Below are 24,578 nucleotides of genomic sequence, written 5' to 3' on the forward strand. Positions count from 1 at the left end.
AAAGGCAAATACAATGACAGTACATAAGCCCTGCTTCCTCAAAGAGTCAGGCTTAAAAAACAAACAAACAAAAAGCAAACAAAACAATCGATCCACCTTTCACATTTACTGCATGTATTTATTATTAATTTCCCCATTTATTTACAGAGGATGACATTCCTTAAACTTACAGTAAACAGAAAGAAAAACCTCAGAATTCAGTTAAAAAAAAAAAATCTTAAAACCATACAACAGATCAAGAGCAATCATAGCATTAAAGCACATTCTGGAATGTGACAAAATTTTTAGATTAATATTTTGCCCTTCCCTACTCCATCTTAACTTTCCACAAAAAGTGGCTAATACACAATATAACACCAGTTCTTTTTACTTTAACTAGTTACAAAAAGAAGGGAGGGTGTAAACCAAACAAACTTACTTCATCCTTAATGACTTTCATGAAAGGGAAAATTACTCTGACATTTGTAGCGATTCTTAAAAGCTGGTAGCACTGGTCAACAAATACTTGTTTTGATGGGTTAGATTTAAGTTGCAGCTTACTCCAAATGAAGATCAGGTCCCTATAAGTACAGAATGAAATATTTTTATTAGATTGAGTTTTAGAATTCTATCACCAAGCATGATGCACTACTAAGAACAACTATTTGCATATTCTGTAACTAAAATAATATTTGAGGGTGTAATACCAATTTAATTAACACCACAACTGTACACAACATGCACAATGGAAAATGCAACTTAATTACTTTGTTAACGCATTCAAGGTATCTCCTATCACTGAGCCAATTAAATATTCAACAAAATATTAATGTATTCAGCTTAGTATCACAGAACTGCATAATAAAATCAGAAGCTACAGTATCCAGCCCTTAACACCACAGGCAATAAACATCAGGCTGAACAGCAAGCTCTGTGTACTCTTGAGATTAAGTTACTTTCAGTGCAAGGATGAGGAGTCCAGAAGAAGAAGAACTATCTGTGTGTGGAAAAAGGGAGGATTGTAGAAAGCTAGCTTCTGATACGGTCTGTTGACAGGAAATATTCTGTTCTCTAGTTATGCATATTGCAACATAATTTTATTTTTTTACTGCTGTCACCACTGGTCTTTCTAGCCAATAGCAGTTACATGAAAGTATCAGTCTCTACAGCTATTCATGCATCCTAAGATCTTAAGTCAAATAACATTTATGACAGATAGAAGGAAACGTAAGAATAGACTGCTAGACTTCACAGCAGAGCTACCACACAGGTAATGTGTTTAGTCTATAAAATACAGAGAGCCTGTAAGTTCTACGCACTTTAATTCAGAGACTTGGAAAGGCAACTGGACCTAACTTTGAGTCATAATAAAATTTCCTAGCACAAAGATTTTCACAAAGGAGTAGATATAATTAGGACTAGACAGAAATCCCATCATAACATTACAATGAGAACAAGGGACCAATCGACTTTCATTTTCTGAAGGAAGACACTTTTTTCACCAGGCTCCTCCCTCAGAAAACACAAGCCCAGTTACTAACAAAATATTGGGCTGGTCTTTCAGAGTCTCTAGCCTGTGTAAGACACAAATCAGACAAACCTTTTGAGATTCAGCTTGTCTAGTGTGGTTAGTACCTGCACGAAGGGAAGTGACAGAAATGCCTAGGACAAAACATTAACTTTACTTTTAAATTTAGGACAGCTCCACAATTCTGCTCAATAATTTAAGAGAAAAACAAGAGAGCTTGATTGTTTGTTTTTTTTTTTTTCATTCAGAACCCAAGAAAACTGAAGGGAAACTGTGAAAAGGGAGTTCTACAAGCTGCTCTACCCACAAAAAAATACCAGTCTTACAGGTTTTCTGAAGATATAACCTGTTCACCTCTGCCTTCACCAGGCTGGAAATCTAATTTCTTGAAAGTCTTTGATAAGTTCACATACAGGTTTGAAACTAACTACTGTCTTTGTGCATAAAACCACTCATAAAAATTCAATAAAAATGTGAAGTACCAAACAAACAATGGAATATTTTTGCCGTTAAATAATACAACTTATTCTCTGCTTTGTCTCACACCACTTCAGAGCAGGTCATTTCAACAGTAATCTCAAAGAATTTGAGAAAACTCAAATTATTCTTCTGAGAGATTAGTGGTTCAAGTGGCTTGTCACATGTTCCGATAAGTGTGACAGCTGGCACAAGGAAAGAGCTGAAAAAAGAATGGAGAAAACTGAAAGTAGAAGTAACAGCTCCATGGGTGAAAAGCAAGCTGTTAAATCCGTTTAACCATCATCTGACTAGACCCTGATGTGAAATAGTATTTTAGTCTTATTCCTCCATGTAGACATGGAAGCTTCTTCTCAAGCACGTTTCTGACACTGGTAATCATTAAGGATTAAAGCATTCTTGAAGTGCTGAATGGACTCTATTTCAACCACTTAAACACTTCGGATACCAACGTTAATGCTGAAGTCAGCAGCACTTGAGACATCTCTGTGTCACTGAGCACAACAGAGATGATAAACTTCAGATAATGCAGGCAGGGGTAGTTTTCTATTTGCTCGATCATTATGGCATAGAAGTATGGTACTTAAAAAGATTTATTTTTTGGATAGTGTAACTTAGTTCACACTGAGGCCTGTGCTTAAATTATTATGGACGTGTTAGGGCAATTTAAATTGTTACTGTGAGATCACAGAACTCAGTACCTCTTTACCAGAGCCAACCAGGTATTCCAAGCCATTAACCCCCTGCAAAACACCAAAACCACTGCATGCCTCCATGAGCAACGTAAGAGAATGGTTAAGTTCCTCCTACCTTAGCTAGCTCTAAAATATTTGCTATTCTTCATAAGTACAAAGTCTGTCTTTCCTTGGCTATAGATAGCACACTTTACCAAAATGTTATTCAAATCACAAAAATTACCTAAAGGCCAAAGACTGATTGACCGTGTGGGAAAAATTCCTTCACTTACTGAATTCACTGCATAGGAACAACTTGACAAGTGCCAAAACAGCATTTAAAATTTGCCTGGCAGAGAAGGCAAGTCATTCTGCTACACCTGTTCCATCAAAATTTTGGCTGTCTTCCTTAAGAGACATCACTTTTTGATATTGGAAAATAATCACATCATTATGGACTGATCTCTTACCAATACCTTGTACACAAAGCACAGCTTGCTTTTGTGATTAACTTGTAAGTGGGCTTTCACTTCAGAAAAAAATATTCAGATCATCTAAATATAGAATTTATTCTTAACATCAATGAAAACAATGAGTTTTGTGACAGAGCTACTTAAAGTCCATCTTCCTCTGATAATGAGTGCTAATGGTTTCAGCATTAAGATTCCACATAGTCTGCTTCACATGAAGTGACAGCAAATATCTGCTATTTACAGCTTTCTAATCTATTTTGATATCTTTGCTTGTAGTGTTTGCTCCTAGATTCCTGCTAGATCAACAAGGTCCTCAATTCCAGACAAGGCAAGATCATTTATGCTGTGCTGAAGATGTTGAAATCTCCTCTACGGAAAAATACACAGTGTGGGTTAATTTAAACTGGCTCCTACTTCTTTAAAAATTTGAATTATGGTACAGTCATGTCTTCACAAGCTTTATCCCAGTTTACATTATGTATTAAGCATTATGCAGATTTCTCTTGTTAGGTACACAATTGTAAGGCTCAGCATCTGTAAAGAACAAAGCAGCTGTTCTATGCACAGACATAACTGCTCCAAACTATTTCGAAAAATCTTCAAGGTCTATATTCTCAACAGAAGATTAAAATACTAAGAGATGCCAAAATAGTTTAGTTGATAAAAGATATCAAACAAAACTTTAGTCTCTTTTGAAATTTCATTTTGACATCCATTTTGCCAGAACATAGGGACAGACATCCTGTTTGGAATAGCACTTTTAAAATGGATGATGCCAAACTTAATGAACAACTGAATAAGAGCACGCTTAACATGTTACTACAGCATAAGGTATAAAATGTAGGTTTAATTCCAATATTTAAAATGCACTTATTAAATGACTGAATCCCTGAAACAGAAAGCATTAACTATGCAACTAATAAGTGTAGGCTACATCTGCAAATTTCCTGATAAGTAAGCAGTCAGGAGATGCAGTATTTGAGCAGGAATCAGCAAAGTCAGATTTCATCCCAAAGGTGGTCACTGGGCTCACACAAACAATGTGCCTTTTTGATTTAACTTAGTCATCTGTCCTATGTGGACAGTCATGCCCACCCCTTTCTGGACAGACTGAATGGAAAATGCCACCAGGTACCACCAATACATTGTATTATAAATATATGTCATAATCACAATTCCAAAGGTTTTGATTCAATGCAATCAATTACTCATCCAATAGTTAAGGAAAAAGTTTATTAACAAATCAAGCATTATCATGTCTGACCTTCATTACTTCCTCAAGAGAAAAAAAAACATACCCATTTTTTCAACCCTCTGAAATCTGGGAACAGGGAAATCCTATATAGATTCTAAACTCAATTTTAAATTAGTTATGCAGATAATTTGATCTTTATTTATTAAAAAAATAAAATCCTTGCAAAGCCTTTTTGCTTCATCTACATAATGAAACAAAGAAATTAAGCATACTTTATCAAGGAAGGCAGATGTTACTTCAGGTACAGAAATTATACAGGCTAGGCAGAAAGGATTATCTTCCTTAGCCATTTTTCAGTCCTCAAAATGATGTTGTTTTGACAACTCTCTAAAAAATGCTTCTTAGCCATAAAATGTCCAACTATCAAGCTGATTCAGTGTGTATGAAGAAATTCTTACTTAAATGTTTTGTAGAGGACCACCATTTATATTATGGCTCTGTTTATGAAGTAAAAGTCTAGATAATTCATAGTACATTTTCAGAACCATACACTATCTTTTTAGACACACTGTTGACATACTACAGTTTGGTTGTTACGAGCAGTGTCATTTAACTAGCAGAAGAGTAAGATATCTGCATTGCCAGAGAGTCTACAGACTGTATATTGTCACACATAATCATAAATGCCACATTTATAAGCATTTACAGCCTAAAGTATATAAAGGCTCACCCTTCTTTTATTCTGAAACAGTTAGTAAATGTTATGTACTACGGAAGTTACCACCGTACATGATTGTGCATAAAAAGGCAACAGGCATAACAGATGTACTAGGAATGTTTAAAAATCATGTTGGAATGTTTTTACCTGGTATTTTAAACTTGAGCTACATCCCAAAGTTAGATGAGTTTCATTTTGGCAATAAGCATTTATTATTTGCTAAGTCGCTTCACCAAAAAGAAAGTATTTACCATATACAATACATGTCCCCATTTTGAAGCTGTGGGACTAGGAACGATTCACACAGCTGTAAGGCTAAAGTAGTCTTCCCTTCTTTTTCAGTGTTGCAGATGATCTCAATTCCACTCTTGCAATCAGTCCTCAACAAGTGCTATATAATTAAAATAAAATCAATTTAGACAAATTTGCTAACATGAAATAAAAACCTATCAGACCTTCCTATATTAAAGCAGCTACTGAAAACTTCAAGAATTGCTATTAACATAAGATTTCTTTGGAACAGTTTTGTGTAGGTCTGTAAATAGGGATTTAGGAGATATTTAGAGCTCTTTCATACTTCTTAGAGTAATGACAATCAGAATAATTGTCAGAGAAATTAAAAGACTACACAAAACCACTTTTTTTGCATGACAGTTGCTTGTTCTTAAAACAAGGTTAAGAAAGTATTGTTTCTAGTAAGTGCTATCACTGGTAAAAGTAGGGCCACAGTCAGCTAGAGTGTAATTTTACATACTGGGGCATTATTAAAAAAATACTTGAAGGCTAAGAAAAGTATACAATGTACAAAACACTAGATTAGGCTCAAGTGCTCAATTAGGCTCAAGTGCTTTCGCTAAAATAATAGTCAAAATTAATCAATACAAAGAAGTTACAAAATATTAATGACTCAAGTTATTTAGGGAATGTATCTACAAGTAAACTTGGCCAAAAAATTCCATTTAGGTCAATGAGATTTGTAGGCACTTAACATTAAACTTTTCAAAGCTTAAGCCAGCACTAAGTTAAGCAAGACCAGTATAGTTTCCTGACTTTACAACATTTGGTTCTACAAAACCAGAGTTCCAAACTCTCCTCTTGACAATGTGTATACAGTAAGTATAATGTATCACTCCATTAAAAAAAAAAAAAAAAAAAGCATACTGACAAACAATACCTCCTGGAATAGCTGATCTTCTAATGGTGACATATAAAGACAGGTGAAAAGAGCTTGATGGAAATACAGATCTTTACTGATATCTGGATGATTTATGCAAGATTTGATAAGAGCCATTGCCTCAGGGATGCGTTCACAGGCAATAAGGTATCTGGCACGTAGTTCAAAGAACAGTGGATTTTCAGAGCTTAAATATTTGTTAACTGTACAGAAAAGAAAGATTTAAAGGCAATTAGAATATGAAGTCCAAACAATAAATATATTTAAATGTAATGTTGTTTTTAATAGTGCAGTGACAACAAATAATATAAAAAAGGCTCTGCTAAAGAAGCTATCATATATATTAACTTAAATACCATCAAGAATCTGTCCTTCTGGTTGCAAACAGAAATTGTAATTTTTCTTAAACCAGTAATCTAATTTGGTATTTTGTTTCTAACATATCAGCACAAGGTGCTGCAAAGGGTTAGTAAAATATACACTATATAGAAGCATTTTTGAGAAAGAAAACTCTCTCCTTTCTCAGCACTGGATTCTGGGTGATTGTCAGAAGCATAGGATCCATCACTTCCAACGCTATAAGTACTTAAAAGAAGTCAGGGTAGCCATTATCCATTCAAATGGAAGAGCTTGAGGCAGTGAAAAAGTTACCTACAATTCACATTCTGTTGTTTTAGGTAGTTTTGAACAACTTGATTTTGCCTGGAGAAGTGGCAAATATACTTCTTCCTCAAAAAGTGCTACTAGACACAATTCTTACATCTAAATCCCTACTTAGCTTTAAATGATAGGCCCTAATATCTGCAAATGTGTTTTTTCAGATCTAAAAGCTAGTCTTAAAGCTAGCACTTGAATGACATTGTTTCAACTGCAATACTCAAAATACTTAACATTTAAATAATTGGGAAATATATTAAATACATAGGAGATGTGCTTGAGATCCCTCTTATTAAAGATCACACAGATTCTTGTATCTCTTAGGATTAAAAGTTAAAATATCACTCACGGCTATAAAATGCAATAATGTTTTCTTTTTATATTGAGAATTGTTTGTACCTTGTCTAGTTAATGCACACTCCAAGGTATTCATAGCGTGTTAACATGTATGTAATGTATTGGACAATATGGCCTAATCATCTTCTTTATTCTCAACATCTACCTTAAGACAACATTAAAACCCCACAATTTCCACTGCATGCCCTGTAGTAGAATAGTGTTTCATATTAAAAAAAAACAAAGAAAAAAGAGATTGTCAATTTAAAGTCAATGAAGGCTAGAAGTAAGCATGAAAAATTTCTATCCTAGAAGGAGTGTGTATTAAGAAAGTTACAAGTAACTTCAAGTGACACTTGAAATTATTAAGAATAGAAACGATTACTGAAAACCACAATCTGAACAGACAAGACAATTTTTTTCCCCAAAATAAAAAGATTACTTGTTTAACAAGCTTTCACCTAAACTTTGTTTTTTAAAGGATGTCTCGTTTGAAAGACATTCCTTATGCTCAGAAACAGCATTTCTCTAGCATCTTTAGTTTTACTCAAGGTAATGATATTATATGCTAATAAACATTAAGGAATATTATTCAAGGTGATTTAAGGTCTGAGATGAGATTTGTTAACAGATGTACTGTAAGCTCCACCATAAAAACAGATCTCCTTCCTACTATCCATTAGTGCTTCTGGGTACAAACTTACTAAATATGACGACTGAAAGAAAGGCCAGTGTCTAACAGCTGTCATTAACTGGAAGAAAAAGTGTTCCTAGAGAACAATCCTTAAAGCCAAGTAAAGGTCTCTGCTTTTTGGAATTAACATACTAAGGATAATAAACCAAATCATTGGTTTCATATGCAAACATCACCCAACAGATTACTGAATATTCACATTGAAAAACTAGGCCAGAAGCACTTAGCTTTTGTTATGTGCTAATGTTAAGAAAATGTTGAAGGTATAACAACTGCCTGTAACACCCTTTTCCCTCAAACAAGGGAAAATTATGGTCCACAATACGCGTTAACTTTTTAACTCATTTCCACTTTCTGTATGAAGAACTCTTAGGTCAGCATGCCCCTCTGTTCCAAAAACGAGAATCCCACTTCTGACAGCACCACATCCTAGGGAAGGGGCACTCCCACGCCCTCCAACACTGCTTTTAAACAGACTGCGAGTTTCAGCTACACCACTGGCAGGATTGTGCCCTCTCCCTGTAGTGAAATTCCCTTTTTTCCCCAAGGCAGCATTTACAGCTCTTTTATCCCCCCCAAGCAAAAGACAACCGCTAACTATAGTAGTTTTTAGCCAAGTCTGTGATACATTAAAAATGACTTGGGAAAAACAACATCTGTTCTTGTCCAGGCAGCATGCACAGAGCTTTGCTTTAGAGCTATAGATGCCAACCATCAGCTCAGAAACTAATTAACTGCTTACACCTGAGTGTACCCCTCTCTACAATATTATCTTCTAGATGTTCACAGTAGGCTGCCTTATTCTCCCCCATCTATTAGAAGTTTATTGCTTCTGTGTTTCACCTCTGCTGTTTTTCTTTAGAGCCAAAGACTGCTTTCCTTTCCAGCCATGTCAAAACAGACTGAAACAGCTCATAGCGTACTACAACTCACATAAATACAGACACAGCAAGGTTTGCCTTGCCCTAAGCTTCTCTGTGTAATTAATGGATCCAAGACAGGATTATGTAGTTCACACAGTGCATATTTATCAAACTGACTTTTGCAAGCAATGGTTGGTGATTCAGCAATAATAGTCAGTTTTCCTCACTTAAAAGAGTGATCCCTGAGGGAGCTACATGGCCAAGTTTCAAAATATATGCCAAATACTGCCAGCCTATAATGCAGCACAGAAAGTTTGCTTTGTGTAAGACTTCACAAGAATCAGATTTGAGAGGAAGTACAAGGAGAAAGAAAAAGCCTTCGAAAGACATTATTTAAAATAAAACGTTTGTCATCATGGATGAGATATGTCAAGGGTGTATGTGGGATATTGGAAGATAAAGGGAGGAAGAATACCTCAGCAGAGGGGAAGGAGATGTGGCCTGCAACATAAGGAAGCAAAATGACCATCTAGTGAAAACAGGCAGTCTCATTTCTACTCTGTCAGGTTAAAACTAAGTAAAAATCCTCAAACTGTTACCCATCATATTCAGGCTTCATGATGATAATAAAGGAATCATTAAGGCAAAAGGAATTCTTTGCTGGAGAGATGGAGACTGAGACCTATCTTTAGATCATAACCATCAAAACGTCTAAAATTCATCATGTGATGCAGAACAAAAAGATAATCTTTGTTTTCATTTTCTGTAGGCATTTGACTAGAAGTTTATCAGCTATATAATCAAAATAATGGGTAAACTATGTTGCTCAAGTGCTTGCTTCACCAGAGAGACAAAACAAAAATGGCTACCCACTTAATCATGTTAATTTGCTATCAAGAGACTTTCTCTGGTTAAAGAGGCAGCTCACTGAACTGTTCTGACTTTATAGTCCTCTTCCTCTCCCTATAGAACGAACACATTGTCATAAACACAGCAATGAATTTGAATAATGCATTATACCATAGTAACTAAAGAACTAGTGTTTTCTACCACTATCAAATAGAAACAACTTTTAAGAGGTCCTTAGTGAAGACTGCTAACAAGTAAGTTACATAAGATGTTAGTAAAGACTTCACTGTAGATTGGGTATTTTTCCTCTCATGAACTTTCATTAACATTCTGGTAATGTTTGTTTCCATGTACTGTTAAAAATGCGGATTTACTCTGCAGCCTAAACAGAAATATTTCTCCTACTCCTAACTCTAGGAATTACATATTAAACAGAAAGCAGCTATCAGGCGTAGTCACAGGCCTCATTCTGAACAGAACCAAGAAAAGCCATAAGCCCAAGTATTTACAATTTGAAAGAAAAATTATATGAGTCAGAGTACCATAAGACAGAAATACATATCAGGTCCTCCCCTGACCACGTTACTGCAGTAGCCTAACTGAATTTAAGTCACTCGCCATGTGCCTTCAGGGCTTGAACACTGGGGATTGGTAAATACATTTTATAAGTCACTCCTCAATAGGCTCTTGTATCTGAATAATCTCTACACTATAAAAGTAGAATTAAACTACTAGCAAGGAAATTTAGTTTTCTTTCAAATAAAAAAAGGGACCAGTACATTTTACTACAGAAAAATAGTTAAATTGTGTGCAAGTCCACCTATCAACACTTGACCCTAGTATCAAAAAAGCATAATTTAAGACATTTTTCAGTACTCTAAAAAATTAAGCTGGGAAATTAAATACCTAATTCCTGTGATACAGGCTTTCCTTTAAGAATTGCTTGTAATACTGGATCCTCCCATGGTCCACCATCTCGGATGATGCGAGTCACTAGTTCCAGGTTCATATTTCTGTATCTGTTTAGAAGGTTCTGACATTCCTACACATAAAAAGAAGAACAATTAGAAAGAAGAAAAAAAATGCTGTCTAAAAATAAAGCTAGGCTATCAAAAACATAAGAAACAAGAAAACTCACACGTTTCAGTATTTCCTCAGTCAACAATTGAAGCTACAAAATCTTTTATTGACTAGGTTTACAGAAAGCCCTAATGCAACAACTTATATTCTCCAAAAACAGTGACACAGAACCATGGAAGACAGAATGCTCATGGCTTCTATACTCACACAGCAAGAGCCTGTCATTTGCATAATAATGCAAAAACACCTTTCCTTGAATTAGAGATACTACTGGCATATGCTGTGAGAGAAGTCTTCACCTCATGCTAGTCTGAACAGACTTAGACATGTTGGCACTGGATTTGTGATCCAGTGATAGTGTTTGAATCCCACGAGGGAAAATCTGAATTAAGCCACTTCAGTCATGAGCCTTCAAGCAACCATTTTTCTCCAAATGTCTACATAACAGAAATTATGCTTGCCTAAAATAAACTGGAATGTTTTATCCACCCATGATTTTCACATATACCAAGTTCCTCCTGCTCCTTGTTATTTGCTGGTAAAAGTGTCAACATTAATGTTGACATCAACAGTGGAATTTTTTTTAAAAAAGGTATCTAATTTTGAAACAAAAAGATGCAGCTGAAGAATGGCTTTCATGCACATAAAATTGACTTCTTCACATGCCTTTTTTCTGTAAATTCTTTCTGTTTCAACTCAATTTCAGTTTCAAATAAATTTTTATCTTTTCTATTGAGATTGATATGTTTGATGGTAAAAAAAAATGGTTAAGTAACTGAAACAATGGTTTTGACTACCAGTTTGATGCCACAACTAATTCAGAAATTCTTTATCTAAAAAATTATGTAAAGATATCTTTTGGTATATTCATTGTTTAAAAGTTGATCCACAGAATTGTAATACAAAAGCACAGTGAAAAAAGTACTATACATCACACTTTTTCCTAAATTTTCTTGTTCATAGACTGTTTTTGAAAAGTACTTATTGCAGGACTGCCAAAATTACTCTTATGCAAGAGGCCTACCCATTCCTGAGGCTGCTAAGCCACTCCTTGACCCCATTCTTCCACCAATTCTAATCAAGCATGTAATTGCTGCTAGTTTGAGAATTAAGGTAACAGTCATGTGCTGACACATTTGTTTGTAGCAGCAGTAGCAAACAGGTATCAACATAAAAATAACAGAAGGGATAGATATTTTTCAAACTGCAGTTCCATGATCAGTATTAACACAAGAAACAACCCTGTCTTCCTTCCTTTTCATACAATCAAGTTTCCTCTCATCGTGGCACGAGTGCTTGTCTTCCCATGCAGTGAACTCAACTCTCAAAATCAGTTCAGGTCAAAAAGACTTCTGGCAGAAACAGTAAATTTTAAAATCCAGGATCACTTCTCTTATGCACTTGTATATAGCCATACTAAACTTTGTCCCAGCCTAGCCAAGAGTACAACAGTTTTAAAAAACGCAAGTCTATGCTGACCTGAAGACTTCATTAAGATAGAGCTTCAATTTCAAATTTACTGTTTAAAACTGCAGAGGGAAACTTGGGGTTTCATGTCATGAACTGGTACCCAACACTGGATGACATTAGGTTCTAATTAGTTATAAACAAGCAATGCTTCTCTCTTCTATATGGGAGATGAAAAAAAAAAAAAAAATCAAAAAAAAATATCTATCTTTAACAAGATCAGTATTACAAACAAAGAGGAGTACATTTTACTTAGTCCAAATTGTTCAGGTTTTGTGTGTTTGTTTTGGTTTCTGTTTATTTTTTTTCACGTGGTACGAATGTAAGCGAAGTAGCTACCTTCTTCATTATAATGGCACATTTCCTCCAGGTTATATATCCACAAAAATTGTCTTTACATGTACTAAAATAAAATTAAAGGTTTATATGAAAGTAGGCAACACTACCTGGATTGAACCTAAAATATCTTTCAAAGGATCTTCATAGAACTCATCCTTTCCAAAGAACAGCAGCAATTCAAAAAAACTCCTAAAAAACAGAAGTATTGACAAGTCAACCAAACTAAAAATGTTAATTTAAAAATGAAACTACTATAAGTCTACTAGTTTTCACAGCACTAAAAACAAAATTAGGACTTTCATAAGTTCTAGACTCGTGAACATGCCAGAGTTGCTAACGCTGACACTCTCTAAATGCAATTCATACTTCAAAAACTTTATCATGATCTGATATTTTGTGCTGGATTTTGGAAGCTGGACTTCCACAGACACACTGCAAATACATTTTTCATCAAACACCAAGTTGCAAATACAACACCGCTATAGATAAGCTAACGAGACCAAATCAGTAATAAAACCAATTACACTTAAGCATAACTTAAAACCCCTCTGCTGCACCTTTGACATTAAGTTCAGGACATTCAGACTTGCAGTATCTGCCTGTTTTCTCCCTCAAGAACTCATTTCCTCCATACTGCTTCTCCCCATTCACCATTACGAAGTGAACCTTCCCCCAAAGCCAAAGCATATGTCAGACATGCAACAATTTTGTGGAAGAGATAGGACAACTGTAAAATGACTACACTATGCACAGTGTATAAGGAGTTATGTTCAAGGAACAGTAATTTCACATGAATGCAGATTCACGGCAATTCATATTTTCAGGTATGACAAGCACATTCTACTAACACATTTTACTCCATTTCAGCCTGTCTTGCCATAACACCCACTGATGTCTCTCTGTGAAGATACAGGTTTAAAGGTGCTATTAATTTCATATTTCCAAATAAATGCCTTTTACTATTAATTTCATATTTTTAAAAAAGCCTTCAAAGATTATTTTCAAAGGGAGACTTATGGAGCTACATCCATCTTCTGAGTGTGCTGCAGTTTAACACAGCAGGCAGCTAAACACCACATACAGTCATTTACTTACTCCCTCTAGCCTCGCAATGGGATGGGGGAGAGAAATGGACCAAAAAAAAAATAGGTAAACCTCATGTGTTAAGATAAAGACAATTCAATAGAACTGGAAGGGATAATAATAACAGCAACAGTAAAAATAACAACATCAGTAAAAATAAAAAGAGTATGTAAAAAAAGTGATGCACAACACAATTGCTCACCACCTGTCGACCAATATCTAACCTGTTGCTGAGCAGCAGTCCCTGGTTAACTTCTCCCTAGTTTACATACTAAGCATGACCTTGTATGATAAGGAATATCCCTTTGGCCAGTTTAGGTCAGCTCTCCTGGCTGTGCCCTCTCCCAGCTTCTTGTGCATCTCAAGTCCCCTGGCTGAAAAGTCCTTGACTTGGTATAAGCATTGATTAGCAACAACCATAACATGAACACTTCTTATACTAAATCCAAAACACAGCATAACACCAGCTATTAGGAACAAAATTAACTCTATCCCAGCTGAAACAGTGACAGCGCAGCAATTCAAATGAATTGATAAAACTTCAGTCTTACCACAAACAAGTTCTTAAGCAACATGAATTTGCAAGTGTTACCTCAAAAGAGGTGGCAGATAAGGGGTAAGGCAGGATCGATCCTTTCAACAGCAGCCTAGATTCAAACTGACCTGTGGTCTCCATGTTTTCCATCAACTTAAATTATTTGTCTAGCATTTCATCTATTTTAATACAGTGACTGAGATAAATAATCCCGATAGCAGATTTCGAGAGGCTGGTAAAAAGTAGCTTTCCAGAGCTCAAGTCAATTTAGGTCTTCATTGACAGAAGCATACTTCCAGATAATACCTGCTACTTAATCAAGTCAATCAAAAACTAGGTAGTTGGATCTCATGGATCTACAGACAGCTCCAGTGCATGTGCTATTGCTCTGCCTTAAAATTCTGAGAAACTTATATTCTATTTGGAAAAGGTAAATACCAAGTACCACACTAACATAATCTGCAATTGCTAGTTGAGAAAGTCATGAGCAGCAGGCAATAACCGAGCAACTAAGAAGGAAAGACAGAAGAGATCACCGGAAGAAAAAGTGTGCATCTAGGGTGTTTTACAAACAGGACAGGTTTTGGTCACATAAGAGAAGAAAACATGAGTAACTTTCTTTAAGATTATTCAAGGCATTTATTCCAAATGAACAGGGTGAATAAGAAGGCAGAGAGGGAAAAAGTAGAAAATGACTCCTGAAAGAGGTGCCAGCACTCTTTCAATCTACAGGTTTTTGACTCAAGATCTTGCTCATGGCAATTTCTTTCCCAACTACAGCATTTAGTCTTTTGTTGTGACAGCTCTTAAGACAAAAGGCAGATTTTCAGGAACAGCAGGACAATGAACTCTTTCACAGAACAATTAAATTCACTGCAGTTATCCTCGAATTTAAAGTAAAATTTCAACATATTTGAAGGTAACACCCAAACCTAACCAGTGATAAACTATGCCAGATTTAAGATACACATTCATTATGTTCAATGACAGAATTTTTCTCCAGATTATGTCCTTAAATCTCAACTCAAATATGGAATGAAAAAAACAACCAGTACCCGAGTAAGTACTTCGTTTTGAAAAACATTTTCTCATTCCATGTTGATAAACAAAATTTTGCAGCATACTTGACTCTTAGGAAAGGTCAGGCATGAGTCATGTTGTGATCTGGAAAGCAGCCAAACTGGGACTTAAATAAGAAAACAAAACTAGTTATAGTAAACAATGCATGCATCCACTTTTATTTGCTCTGACTGATTTAAACAGAATAGAATCTTGAAAAACAGAAAAAAAGTCTGGAAATTAATAGTGAACAAGTGCAAGTTAGTTTTCTTCCTTATCAATGTACCTACTCCACTCAGACTAATAACGGAAACTATCAAAATATTTATACTTCCTCATCAGTCTCCTTTCAGTAGAAAATACTACAGTCAATTCCAGTGTGGCCCTGTTATCTCAAACTAGCCTGCAGCATTGCACATCCACCTTTTTATAACACTGGTGCTTCTAGATTTATCATACCACTACTTTGATACTACTGGCATCAGAAGATTACCTAAGAACACCGATATCCTGGCACCATTATTAAAACCCCCTTATATTAATGGCAATACAGATGCTGCTTCATTTGTGATGAACAGCAAAGCTAGTTAGTATAGGAAATGCAGCCACCACACTGTTAATAGCTTATTTTCTTGTTACCAAGGAAATTTTACAGTAGTATGACAATACAGTCAGGCAGATTTTTGCTCTCCAAGAAGTAAGACTTAATATACACCAAATTTTCAAAAGAGATTCAAGTAAGGTTTCCCAGGTAACTGCAACTACTAGGTCCCAGGATCCCTTTACAATAGATGCAAAACTATACCAGCCAAGCAGATTCAGAAGAAAAAATAAGCTAGCATTCTAGAACGGAAATCTCAGTGAGTAAACCTAGCCCCAAAAACCAAGATAGACATGGGTGACAGGAACTCACTGATACAATTCACTTCTAGATTATCAGGAAGTGACCACCCTACATACAACGAATACCTGAATGTCTACCTTTTTTCCTCCCCAAGTTTTGACACTTCAAAGTACATAAAAGTGGGATTTGAACTTTGTGAGGTTTTTTCCTAAAAACCTAGCGGGAAAAAAAAAAAAAAATCACCATGTTTTGATGCAACTGCTAGTCATTCTCCAACACCTGAGCATTTTGATTTTAAAAATTGTGGTCTATGATTCCAAAAATAGTCCCACATCAAATAGTTCCATGCACACACAAAACAGTTAATATTCTTGATGAAGTTTCACCAACACTTAAAGATACTACGTACTCTGTAAGTGTACTGAATAAAGCCTTGACTACTATGTAATTAGTACTAATAGCTCAAGAACAGTGGAAAAGATAAACAACCCAGTCCTCCTGACCAAGTAAACTAAGAGAAGAAGACTAGGAGAACATTCACCTCTGAGGACTAGATGAGGTGGAAGTGAGACATTTACACACAAAATTCACAAAATTCTGAACTGAGATATCCAGCTGTATTTGAAAGCACAACTCAACAAGAAAGCAGTTTAACCACCTGGACGAATAAATCTGATTTACTCAAACTCACAATAAAGCTAGCTGTTAGGTTTTTGTCCCCATTTGCTGAGAGAAGATCAAGTACATCGCATCTTGGCTAAGTACATCTAATTCACTTCAAGATTTATTTTTATTTTTTTTTTTTTTTTTGCTTCCATTCAACATTGAGGTTTTGAAACCTGAAAAATAGGGTTGTAGTGCAAGGGAAACAAAAAAAACCAAACACAAAAAAACAAAATCACACATAAATAAAACACAGAATCCAGACTTTTACTTATCTACTGATTATTACCCTGATACTTTGAGCCTTCATGTAAGAAAACCACCAATACATCAAGAAAAATCAAGATTATAGTAAGATTTATGAACTATAATTCTGCAGTTCTTTAAGCTGTATATGACTTTTGGTCAGTTAGCTGTATAACAAGTCATTCCTATAAGCATTTTGATGACAGACATAAAAATAGATTTTAAAATTGACTCATTTATTAAACACTACAAAAAATTCATCTTAGCAAATACTTAGCTTATTACATAACTAGATGTAGAACAGTAAAAACTTTAGACAAATTATGTAAAATTATGTATTGTCAAAGGTTGATCTTCAAATACTCCAAAATAAGATTTTCCAAAAAGAAGTGAATGGTGATCACTTATATATTTGGATTATTCATTTTGCCAGAAAACTCTTATGACACAACATTGTAATACATAAAAAAACTAAACTGAATTCTAGGTGGTGTATCCTCAGTTAGCAATTCTCGATTCCAAGTAGCTACGTCATCTGGTAAAACCACTCTTAAAATCTCTGTGGAGCTCTGACACCCTATGCTATTAGAAAGTAATATTGCCTATACTAGTAAATACAGTAATAATAATAATTAAAAATATATATACTTACAAAGCTAGGCTACTCAATACATATTGTACGTGCTCACATTCAGCTGGGAATGATACACAGGCAGATGTGAAACAACAGAGAGCCGTCTGAAGCACCTGAAGCTGAGGCAAAGGAACCTGCCACCTTCCAGCATAGTCTTCAACAACCTAATGACAAAAACATTGAAATACATATTAGAATGAAAAACATTCTGTTTAGTCAGAAATAATTAGTTAATATTGAACCTGCTTTATTTTCCCTCCTTCTCCCTCAGAAGCAGTGTTTGTAATAAAAAAAAAACCTGTCCTGATGACTAGCCTGCACCCTTCTAGCCTTTAGGTCAGCAGATAAAGGCATGAACATATCAGCCACTCTTTCTTATCTGATCAAATTATTTGGTCTTTTTTATCGATATGATGGAACTAAAGCTAGTTATTGCCCGATCTACAGTTATAGAACTGTATCACTATTTATAGAGAAACATGAAGGTGTAAAATAGGTGTTGTAATGGAGAAAAATCCTTGTCTGGTCACCTAGTTAAGATTGTTTGTATTAACAGATGCAGATTTCCAGCACTGACTATGTCCACATTGCAAGGCTCAATAACTCAGCACCATCTGATATTTCTACACAAGTATCCCTATGCTGAACTCCTCTGAAAGGCCCAGTCCATTTAGAGCATTCCATGTATAAAACAGCACTGAGTTCAGCACGAAGCGTAGCAATAGAACAGATGTTTGTAAAGGCACCCAGCAGTTCTGTGGCAGACTAGTTGTTACACTGCAGTCTCCCAGCAATTAGAAGGCCAAGGACTTTGGATCCTCTTTCCTCTTTTAATCAACAGCTAAGACATGACTCTTAAGCAGTATTCTAAGCAGAGATTCAAAACCTTATTTCTTCCACATTCCAGCATACAGCTTATGTCATTGCACTGCAGCCAGGCTCCTTTTGCTCACCTACTCTTATTTTTTTCATCCTAACAGCACAGCTTCAGTATAAGCAGACAAGTGGCCTAGCTGCACTTCAGGGCTCAGGGCACTCTTCTCCAGCTGAGGAAACCTGAGATCTCCCACAACCTGAGAAATTGAAAAGTAGGTGGCAAAACACAATGCCAGACACCACGCTGTAATGAGAAAGGCAAAGCACTTCATAGCATATGGAAGAGACAACTGGATTCAAGAAAGCTATAAAGTTCCAATCCTAGTTACATCAGGCCCACCTATCTCAAGAACCAGACTGGCCAACAAAGCACAGGCTAAACCAAAACCAGATATATCCCTCTTCAGGATTTCTTTTTGACTCTAAAGTCTGGGAATCCCACTTAGACTTGTATAATTCCCTGTGAACTAAATAAAGGCTTTTAAGTCAGGTGAAGTGGCCTATATTTTCAGTTCCAAAGCTGTGTGCCTAGCTTTGTTTAAGGCTCTGCAACATCAGCAGGTGAGTGCCCCATTTCTGACAGTTTGGTTATAGCTGCTCCAAAACAAAGCACTGATAATGGGACTGGTAATTTTTTCTCCTCACCAACAACAGTTAAGACTGATTAATATTTTGTGAGTAGATTTTGACTTTCCACTGAATTTATTTTAATAATTCCTGCTGGAAATCTGTTAGCTTAATTCAGCTGATATCTAGGTCAACTGGAAAAGAATTAGCAGACTCGTAGATAAATAGTCTTCCTCTTACAAGAAAGAATAAACACTTTATAAAATAGTACTGCCTCACACATCTATTGCAAGTTCTCTGAAACACTTTTAACAAGGTTCCTTGTATAGGAAATCTCAAAAGCCTTAGGAGAAACCAAGCAGACAGAGCAAACTAACACACTTCAGTGGTTTTAGCCTCCAAATGGTCAAAGGTAGAAACAGAACATCCGTTCCCACTATGGTGTTTCACAATACTTTGACCTTAGAGGCACAGTATAGATACAATCACCACCCAAGAGCAAGACTGTGTTATGATGGTAGATATTTTAATGAAAAAATCACCTCAATGCTAATCACAACAGCCAAGAAATCAAATTAAATATTTGGAAGCAGTAAGATTAAACAAAGCAGAATGTTAACTTCTCAGAAACATAGTGCATTCCCACATCTATAAAATTGCATGCTGGTTTGCTACCTACCCTTTCCCGTCTCAAAACAGGATAGAGAAGGCCTGAAAAAAGCTTCAAAGGAAGGCAAAAAGCACTAAGAATTGAAATAAATTTCACATAAGGATCAATGCAGCTAACTAGGACACTTCAGCTTGAAAAGAAATGACAAGTGCAGAGAGGGACAGCAAACAAGGTTGGCAGGATCAAAATAAATTACAGGAGGTAGTTCTTCATGCAGTGTGCAATTAAGCTGCGGAGCTCCTTACTAAAGGAATGCTGTGGACACTGAATGGCTACATAAGTTGAAACAGGCTGCATGACCTGAAAAATATCTCCACTAGAAGTTATAAAACAGTTTAGAGAGGGGAAAGTCACTGTGTTTGCTCATCTCACTCTTTGGTTAGGCATATATGAACTCTTGATAAGATTCTGGTCCTAATGTCGGTGTATTGCTTCTGCAAATAATCAGGATTCAAAAGAAATACAATGGCTCATGCTGCCAACAACAGTTTGACACTGTATTCTCTGAAAGGTGCAGTCCTACTGCCCACTCTTTATAAAGGCTTATACAGTCCTACTAGTTGCCCTTGCTCCACCTACAGTGCTTATCTGAATCCAAAGTAAACCAGTTCAGGAGCTAACTGGCAAAGAAAGGTCTCCTTTAAAAAAAAAAAAAAAAAGCCAAAACAAACCATCAGTCACTGAACAGCAGCTCTCTGAACTGGCCCACCACCATGCCTGTGAAGTACCAGAGGCAGTGCAGAAAGGAAAGACACCGCGCAACAGCAGCATTGCCTTAGTTAGGCAGTCAGTCTGCAACTCCATGTATCCAACAAACCATTCACAGCAACAGCCTTCCCATCCCAAACTGGTCAGGAAGAATACGTCTAGCATCTTTTTTTTTTCCCCTTGAGTGTGGATACCTGAAACCATGCCTTCATTAGACCCAAGGAGAAAGAAAAAAAAAAAAAAAGTCTCAAATTAGTGGATCCTCAGCAGACTTGGAAAAATCACCAGTAAGAGATCGGGGTGGGGGGAAGGAAGGGCACAGGTTGCAAGAATGGTGAGAAAAAGCTAAACTAAGTATGAAATAAATGCCCAACCATACTCCACACACACATTCTATGTGGAAGGAGGAAGGAACAATACCTTTGTTTTACAATTCCATGTATATTTCAATGTCTACGTTAAGTGATCTCACAGAATACCTTTTTCTATATTAGAAACTAACACCTATTTTTGTTCAAAGTACATCACATGCTATGCTTAGAAACAGGTCTGTAAACCAGAGAATAGGTAAAGGTTTATAACAAAAAGAACCCCCAACACAAACAAAAAAAACCCTGGAACACTTTACCACTTCTGACATTTCCCAAGGAAAACGAAAGTCAAAGGGACATGCATATCTTCACTCTCACGTTGTGAAGTTGTGTAATCAGAGCACTTCAGAAAATCAGATTATGCTGCTTGAGTCCTAAATGTTTTATTTAAAGTTCACGTTTATCAGCACATTTTTAACAAGCACACTAATCTCAATATAATGAGGTCAGCCAAAGCAGCAGTACATAACATTGTCAAAACAAAGTGGCCCGTTCCTTGTCCAACATATAGTGCAGAAAACCAGAAGGGAGATGACATTTTATGTGACTTTTTGCAACAGCTCCCTTCGAGAATTCTGTTCAGGTGCAATTTTTATGTACTTGAAGACTCCATGCATCATTTCACAGTCTGTCTTTACCTTTTAAATTACTACCATCCATAAAAGAGACGGTGGGGCTGTTTGTCTTCCCTTTCTCGTTCAGTGCAAATACAGATACCGAAAGGGAGGCTGAAACATCTTTCTGACACTCCCCTATTCAACTCCACCTTTCTCCCACACCAATACACTATTTTCCCTTCTTTAATACATTTGAGAAATGCAGAGGAAAATCCATGATTTGGATGTGTCCTCTGAAGTGCAAAACCAAGATCAAACTTATCAGTCTCCTATAAGAAGTTTCTAAGCACACAGCTAAAGCAGCTAACTCAAAAAATAACAAGGTAGTAATTAAAAGACCTGAATTCATGTGAAAAAATAATTATTCATGGAACATTATCATATACACATTATTTTAAGTAATTAAATAAACATATAAAGTGATTTGACTATATTCCAAACACTTAAGAGAAATAACATCGCAAAAAAAACTAGATTTGCAAATACATAGGACACAAGAAACAAATGTTTCACGCAGTGCTAGGCCCTGAAGTTGCTAGAGGTTTTCCTGTCCCACTCCATAACAAAAACAAAAAAACTGAAAAGAAACAAATCCCACCAATTTTAAAGTTCTGTCACAACTATGATTTTAAATGAAGTTACTCCCATAACCTTATGTGAGATAACAGTAAAGGAAGTCACCACAGGATTAAAATCACAACAGTACTTTTGTGCCCAGCTTTCAGAAAAAGAAAGCTAGTTGGTAAATATAATGGCTGTCACAGAACAGAACAAACCAAAAAGGATTTAAAATGCCAAGCAAAAAAGGGGCCTGTTCAGCAGAAGAACCAGAGCAGCATGGATACCTAAGTTTGCTTCTAGCAGAGAACTTGAGTAACACTAAAATTAGTCTAACTAGAAACATCAGAAGAAATAATCACAGCTTTTTTTACTGTCTTTTTAACATTTTTAGTTGATGATGAGTATTTTCTTCTGGTTCTGCATACAAAAAAGGTAAATATCCTTACAAAAGAAGGATTCAATGATCCAAATAGAGAGTAGAAAAGGTCTTCAGATTTTTAAAATAACATAAATGATTACTTAGTAGATACGAGTTTAAAATGTTTTTATATGGTGCAACTAAGGACGTATGCAATGGTTTTACTGCAATTCACATGCGAATATTACATAAGGAGTAACCAAACATAATCACACTTCTGGCAAAAGAAAAAACATCACCCAGCAACAGCATGACACATCCTATGAGACAAGTTTCTGTCAAAGCTCTACCCTTAAAGCTAAATGTCTCCCCCACCCTTAATCACCAAGATCTCATCCATTTCCTCCGCCTGTTTGAGGCAAGAACAACATCTAAGACTGGGTTCCATATATCCATTACATTTAGCTACCAAAGAACCAGCTTCCATACATATTTGCAGTCTGCTGCTTGCACAACCATGAAAACTATATACTAATCCTAGGAAAGCATTTTCGGCTACTGTAGTAAATGTGCCTGTGTAAGGTTTTATGACTGAAAGATAAATATTTATATTGAAAAGAAGGAATAGTCCTTCTCACCTTTTGATTAGCTTCCCCTGAGAGTAAAAGTCAACAAATTTAAAGAATTATCTTGATCATACATGGAAGAGAGAACTGACAATCCTGTCAACACACATATGAATTTATATGTCCAGATCACCAGTGATATAAGTAAAACATAACTTAAGATGCGTAAAAAGTACAAATACTTCTTTCCTTCATCTGAACAACTGGTACCCAAAAGGACTCAAGTTTCTGATTTTTGCATTATATACTGCCGTAAGTGTGCCTTTTCTAATTTGAAAAAGCCCACACAGCAAGGCTATCAGACAGACTATGCTACAGAATCATTCAATGGAGATCCTTCTTGTTAGGTATAAAAGCCTGCAGCTCCTTTATAAGTTACAATCTTGATATATTTTTTTTCCATCAAAATTCAAATGCTTCTTTTCAAACAAAAGCTAAACTTCAAGACAAGGTGTTAAAAACAGGAGAAGCATAAATACCAAGAAGTTTGAGAGTGCAAAATGAAAAGTTCCACAGAAGGAGAAAAACGTTACAAAAATAAAGTATACAATGTATTTGTACATTTGTGCAATGGTTCCTTTTTTAAAATACTAACTCCTTAATTGGACTTCTAAAACATGGAGATAATTTCTCAGGGTAAAGCTACAAGGACAGCAGGCATGAATGCTGAAGAGAAGCCCATACTAAGAGAAAGGCCAGTATGTGAATAAGACTTTATAATGTTAATTGATAAGGACATTGAAGACTGACTCCTTCAGCCTCCCGATCTGCAAATGAAGAGGTTGCAAATCAACTACTGTTGTGAACTCTCCCAATTCTGCAAATAGCCAAATGTGCTACTTATCCCAGAATCCAGCCTTGCATGACAGTGGCTTTTCAGGTTTCAAAGGAAAGAGTGTCAACAGCTCACCCCAGACACCCTGCTTTGGGGACAGGTAATCTGCAACAGAAGGGAATGCTCACACTTGGCAGTGAGCTTGGGAGTGAGCATGACCTGGTGCTTGCCACAGTTGTTTTGCAAGGATTTCCTTTTAAACCTGTACTTCACTTAGATCTCAAGCAGCACAATATTAAACTGCTAATCAGCAAATTGAACATGCTTGTTTTCACCAGCCAAGCATGGAAAAAAGACCCAGTAAATAGAGAACACAATGAAAGGTTAATTTCTAAATTTAGGCCTTTTCAAGTAGCTACGGTATTCTTTGATACAGAGGTAAATTTACTTACTGCAAGGTATGGTTTGTCCTTTACAGGTTTTCACAGAACTAGCAATGTCACACATTTAAAAACCTGAAAAACGCCAGTCAAATAAATAACACGTGACTTTCAACAGTACTCTCAAATTTTGAGTCATTAACATATAGAAAGCATTTTTTTTTGGATGCTAAAAAACAAAACAAAACAAACAAACAAAAACGCTAAAACACCACAAATCATTACAAGAGAAAATATGGGGTTAAAAATTACAAGCTATACCTTCTCAGAAAAATAAACTTCAAAGAAATTGAAGAGATCACTTTGTGTTAGTAGTACTCATGTGAGCAACATTTCTATGGCTAAATTTTAAAATGGTGTATGAAGAACAAATATGGATCCCAAAGGTCAAAAGAGTAGTAAAATGAAATTCTGGTATAACCAAAAGGGGGTTTTGTGGGTT

The 24,578-nt window shown here is 35.9% G+C and overlaps 1 protein-coding gene across 11 annotated transcripts in view; it reads right to left on the reverse strand.

Annotated features, from left to right (window-relative positions):
* Nucleotides 1-24,578, reverse strand: part of ZNF654 (zinc finger protein 654) — a 37,258-nt gene that overhangs the window by 7,792 nt on the left and 4,888 nt on the right. For 2 of the 11 annotated variants that reach the window (XM_080364004.1, XM_080364002.1), the window contains exons 2-7: nt 17,586-17,731; nt 12,611-12,692; nt 10,524-10,659; nt 6,219-6,421; nt 5,296-5,435; nt 419-560 (exon numbers count right to left, since the gene is read on the reverse strand). In XM_080364004.1, the coding sequence (XP_080220130.1) occupies nt 419-560; nt 5,296-5,435; nt 6,219-6,421; nt 10,524-10,626 (588 nt within the window). In that variant the 5' untranslated portion in view covers nt 10,627-10,659; nt 12,611-12,692; nt 17,586-17,731. Of the gene's footprint in view, nt 1-418; nt 561-5,295; nt 5,436-6,218; nt 6,422-10,523; nt 10,660-12,610; nt 12,693-15,176; nt 15,308-16,161; nt 16,241-16,715; nt 17,175-17,585; nt 17,732-20,351; nt 20,357-24,578 lie in introns of those variants that run through there. The other 9 variants (XM_080364009.1, XM_080364005.1, XM_080364010.1 and 6 more) reach the window with 9 other exon arrangements.

The sequence above is a fragment of the Nesoenas mayeri genome (genome assembly GCF_963082525.1).
Source record: "Nesoenas mayeri genome assembly, chromosome: 1".
NCBI classification, from domain to species: domain Eukaryota; kingdom Metazoa; phylum Chordata; class Aves; order Columbiformes; family Columbidae; genus Nesoenas; species Nesoenas mayeri.